The sequence below is a fragment of the Galeopterus variegatus genome, unplaced genomic scaffold (genome assembly GCF_000696425.1).
Source record: "Galeopterus variegatus unplaced genomic scaffold, G_variegatus-3.0.2 Scaffold7380, whole genome shotgun sequence".
In the NCBI taxonomy this organism is placed as follows: domain Eukaryota; kingdom Metazoa; phylum Chordata; class Mammalia; order Dermoptera; family Cynocephalidae; genus Galeopterus; species Galeopterus variegatus.
Window position 1 is genome coordinate 150,781 of NW_007733491.1, and position 4,639 is coordinate 155,419.

Consider the following 4,639-nt stretch of genomic DNA (forward strand, 5'->3'; position numbering starts at 1 on the left):
GGGGAGGTCTCGGGGCCGGGGCCGGTAGACGCGCCCGGGATGGCGGGGCGGGGTGGAGGGTCCCGGGCCCGCTCCTAAACGGCGTCTTCGGTGTCGTCAGTGGACAAGAGGGGGCTGGACTTCGCCTGTGACATCTACATCTGGGCGCCTTTGGCAGGGACCTGCGCGGTCCTTCTCCTGTCACTGGTCATCACCGTCGTGTGCAACCACAGTAAGTCCTGAGGATTCGCGCGGGGAGGAGGCTGCCCCGCTGCAGCCCTTGGCGCTGCTCGAGGGGGTTGAGATTTCTGGGACTCCCGAGCGGCACCGCAGGGCCAGGCACGGCCCGCCTCTTCACTGGAGAGAGGACGCGGGAAAGCCCCTCTCCGCCCCGTTCCACGCTCGGAGGGGTTTCGGGAGGCAGCGGGCGTGTTCCAGCCGCGAAGCCCGCAGCGGGCGCGAAGGTCCGGACTCAGCGCAAACGTCCGCCGGGGAAGGGGTCGCTGCGGCCCTGCGACCCGCGCCCAGCAGGGCTGGGTGAAAACCACGACCGGTTCGAGGTTTGCCTTTGGTCCCCTCCCCGCGAGCCCCCACCCCGCTGGGGGTCCCATGCAGATGACTGTGTCAGCTCAGGTCTGCAGGTTCCCCACGTTCACCCGCACCTGTACTTGCAACGTTCTAAAAATTGATGCCTGAGAAGAGGGATGGAAAAGAAGCCCCCACATCTAGGTTCTCAAGAGTTACATTCCTCAAAGAAATAGGAAAAGGGAAGGGGAAAGTATCTGGGGACTCTTGGTTGGGGGGTCGGGCAGGGGACTCACTGTTTCCCTTCTTTTTCCGTATCCAGGGAACCGGAGGCGCGTTTGCAAATGTCCCAGGTTAGTCTCTTTTAACCCCGAGATTGCTCTGGGCGGCTTCGGGCCAGGGTCCTGGCTTCCCCAGCAGTAGATGGTGGGAACTTTTCCCAGAGAGAGACCATGGCAGTGGAGGCAGGTAGTCCCTGAACTAAGAGAGGCAGTAGGCGGGCCACGTGGCCTGCACTCTTGAGAAAATGGAAGTCCAGGTTGGGCTGGTGCGGGGAACAGTGTAACTTCAGTAAATCTATTTGGCCTGGCAACAAAAAATCTGTAGGAGGGATGCCCCCAATTCATCCTAGTTTGTCAGAGGACCTAAGGTTCTTTTTATCTGGATAATTCTGAGTTTTGTTGTTTTAAGAAAAGTTTTTTTTTCCTACTTGGCAAGTCTAGGTTTTTGAGGGAGAACCAATCTTTTATCACCTGAAACAAATAAATAATGGCCTTGGTTCCTAATTTCCTGGTGTCAGTTCAGGGTCTTAATTTGCTGCAAAGGACAGGAGTGGAGGAAAGGGGGACCCAGAGGCAGGGACAATTAGCTCTCTGGCAGCTCAAGTGACTGCACCATCCTATGCTAGCCCATGAACACTCTGATATGATCAGGGTCTGATGTGATTACAGTCCGTCCGTAATAGAGGCCCCATTCTCCTCTCTCCTTCGCCCTTAGGCTGAGGCAGCCCTGTGGTGACATGTAATAGGTGCCTGCTTTGGTCCAGCACAGTGATGGGGGTTCTACTCAGGATCTGTCTTAATCCTCATAGCAACTTTGTATGGTAGATGCCACGGTCCCAACTCACAATCTCCAGCTCAGAGTTAGGAAATCTACCCAAGGGGGGCAGAGGCAAAATTACACTCAGACTATCAAAAATAACCATCTGAGGAAAGCCTACAGTGTACCAGTTCTTATATATATATATATATATATTTTTTTTTTTTTTTAATTCCAGGTTTCATAACAATCGTTAAAGTAGTTACTATGACTTCCATTTTACAGATGAGGGAACTGAGGCTTATGACATTTAATGATTTTTCCAAGGCCATACTGCCAGCAAGCAGCCCAACTGCAACTTCCAGCCAAAGCTCAGCTTCCTTCTTGTGGTCGGGGAGCTGGAGCAGAGAGTGTTAAGAATAACCAGCTGTATACACCAGTTCTTTTCAGTAGTTGAAAATATTTCATATTTTTTTACCTGGGGTTTGCATTTTGTGCTCCTTGATATTCCTCTGAAGGAATCCAAATTTAGCATCTTACACATCATTATTTTTAACCATGGAAATGTAATGAATTTCCAATGCATGTGTTACAGGTGATATACCAAGGGAATAAAGACTCTTTAAAAACAGAGAAGAATTTTTAGCATTTTCATTACTTGGGGTGCAGTTGGCATCTTTTGCAAGATAGTCCCTTATCTCTTTTTTTTGAAAACTCTCATTTTGAAAGGAATAACTAAAAACAAAATCCTGCCCTGAAATACAAAGTGATGCAGATTAAACACATCTGAGGAATTCACACATTTGGGTTAATATACTCAGTGATGATGGAGGGCAGTTTAGCTTTAACAGATTGGTTCTGGAGGATGGGGTACTGCAAACATGACACTCGTGAAGAATTAGCCATTTAGGAGGCACTAGCCCAATACTGAATGAACACGCATTTTTAGCATAACATCAAGTTTGGGTTGTCAAAGGGGCTTTTAGATAAAGCAGCTCTGGGCTGCTGATGGTGGTTCATGCACCTTCTCCTCTGTCTCTGTGATCCTCCTGGGCTGAGAGGTCAGATGAAGACTTTGGTTGTCAGCCTCATTCTCTCACCTACACGGGGACCTTGACAAAGGCTTCAAGAAGCGAGACTAACTCGGTTCAGGTCCTGGCTCAGCCACCTCCTAGTTGTGTGACTTTGGTTACGTTCTCTAACTTCCCAGTGCCTAACCCCTAAGGTTGCCGTGAGGATTACACAAGATGGTGCTTAGCAGAGTTGCTGAGGTCATTCACACAATCCCATGCTGGTGCCCAGGGACACGCTCTCAGGACCTTCAAAGGCTGGGGAAATGGGGGGCTAGACTTGGATGGATACTCCATTGAAGGGGCTCTTGTTACAGTGACAGTCTCCTGCCTCTCTTTCAGGCCCGTGGTGAGACCAGGAGCCAAGCCTAACCTTTCAGAGAGATACATCTAACACAGCAACCAGCCCTGTGCGACAGCCACTACACGACATCAAACTGAAACTGAGCTCTCTCCTTAAGAGGAGGATAAGTCCTTCCCTTTTGGTTTTTCCAGCCTTCCTTCCTTCTGTATCCATTCTTGTTTTCATTAATTTAGTGATGGTGGGGTGGGAAGGGTTCCTTTTTCTTTATGTTTACTTTAATTGATGCAAAAAGAAAACCATGCAATGTCTATGGTACACCGCATGGGTCACAATACTGTTGTGCACACACATTGGGGTAAAGGGCGGAAAGGGGCAGGCCATTGCTCCCCCCCAGAGCTGTGTTCTCAGAACCAGGCTGATAGAGCTGGAGGCAGCCTCAGCACCCATTTGGTCTAACCCCACCCATTTTGCAAAGGAGGAAGCAGAAGCCCAGAGATGGGAGTAGCTTGCTCAGTCACACAGCAAGTCGGGGTTGGAGCCAGAGCTGAAAGAACCCTCATCTCCCAGCTCAGGACTCTTTCCTGCACACCAGTCAGGTCTTTCTTCCGGAGGTCTCTGTCTCAGGGTGGGGTGCTTGTGTCTCAGACAGCAAGGGATAAGTATTTCCTGAGCACCCGTGATATACCCCCTCCTGTGCCCAGAGCCTACAGGAGATAATGAAATAGAGAATTTCTGCTTTCACAGCGTTCTATAAATGTAGTTGAACAGTATAAGACCCTTTAATAATCAAGCATAAAGTTGTATAGAAAGTGAGAATTCCCAAAATAAAGTGAAGGGGTGAACTGAATCCTGGAAAATGAATCCCTCCATCTCTAAAGAAAATCTCTGTGAAATCCCTATGGGGAGGCAAAATTGCTATCCCAGCCCTTGCACTGCAGAGGGACCCATGAAACGGGCAGCCCCCTTGTAGATATGATTGAGCATCAGTAAAGTTGAAAGGAGATCTTTCTTTCTGATTATTTTCTATGCATATATGTAAAATATATACCTTCTTTGTTAAAAATGGGATTGTACTATGCTTTTATAAGTGGCCTTAATAAACATTTATGGCATCTTTTAATGGCTAAATAGCATTCCATTTTCACTTGTGCCATCATTTAACTCTTACCAGGCATTTGTTTCCAACTTTTCACTTTAATAAAGCTTCTAAAATTTTGCACATGTGTTTGTTTCTTTAGGATAAATACAGTACCTACAATTATTGGGTCAGTCCGCAGCTTCACCCTGGAACCCCCATTTCACATCAATCAAAACGATTGGCCACTTCTTGTATCATTTTCCTTCCTTTTGTTCTGAGTAACAAATGAGATGATACTATTCATAATAAATCACAAAACCATCTTGTCGAGGTAAAACATACATACTGAAAAGTGCGTTGTCACAAGTGTACAGCTCGATGGCATCATAAACACACTCCCATAACCAGTACCAGGTAAAAAAGAGAGCTTTACCAGCCCCCCAAAGCCTGTCTTCCACAACCTTAATTTTTAACACCAAGACACTTTTAGAGAACAGAAAGCAAAAGGGAAAAGCATCCTGTGTGGGGGTAAGCAGAAGAGAAAGCTGAGAAACTTCCTATGAAACAAAGTCTGGCTCTTGCCCTTCCTCCCTGAACCCATCCAGCTTATCAGAGCCAGGAGGCACCCCAGGGACCAAGGCCCAG

The 4,639-nt window shown here is 48.0% G+C and overlaps 1 protein-coding gene across 1 annotated transcript in view; it reads left to right on the forward strand.

The window, feature by feature from the left end:
- CD8A (CD8a molecule) overlaps nt 1-4,047 on the forward strand; it is a 5,571-nt gene extending 1,524 nt beyond the window's left edge. Inside the window, 3 exon segments of the mRNA XM_008591897.1 lie at nt 101-211; nt 827-857; nt 2,955-4,047. Of these exon segments, the coding sequence (XP_008590119.1) occupies nt 101-211; nt 827-857; nt 2,955-3,006 (194 nt within the window). The 3' untranslated portion in view covers nt 3,007-4,047.
- The last annotated feature ends 592 nt before the right edge of the window (nt 4,048-4,639 follow it).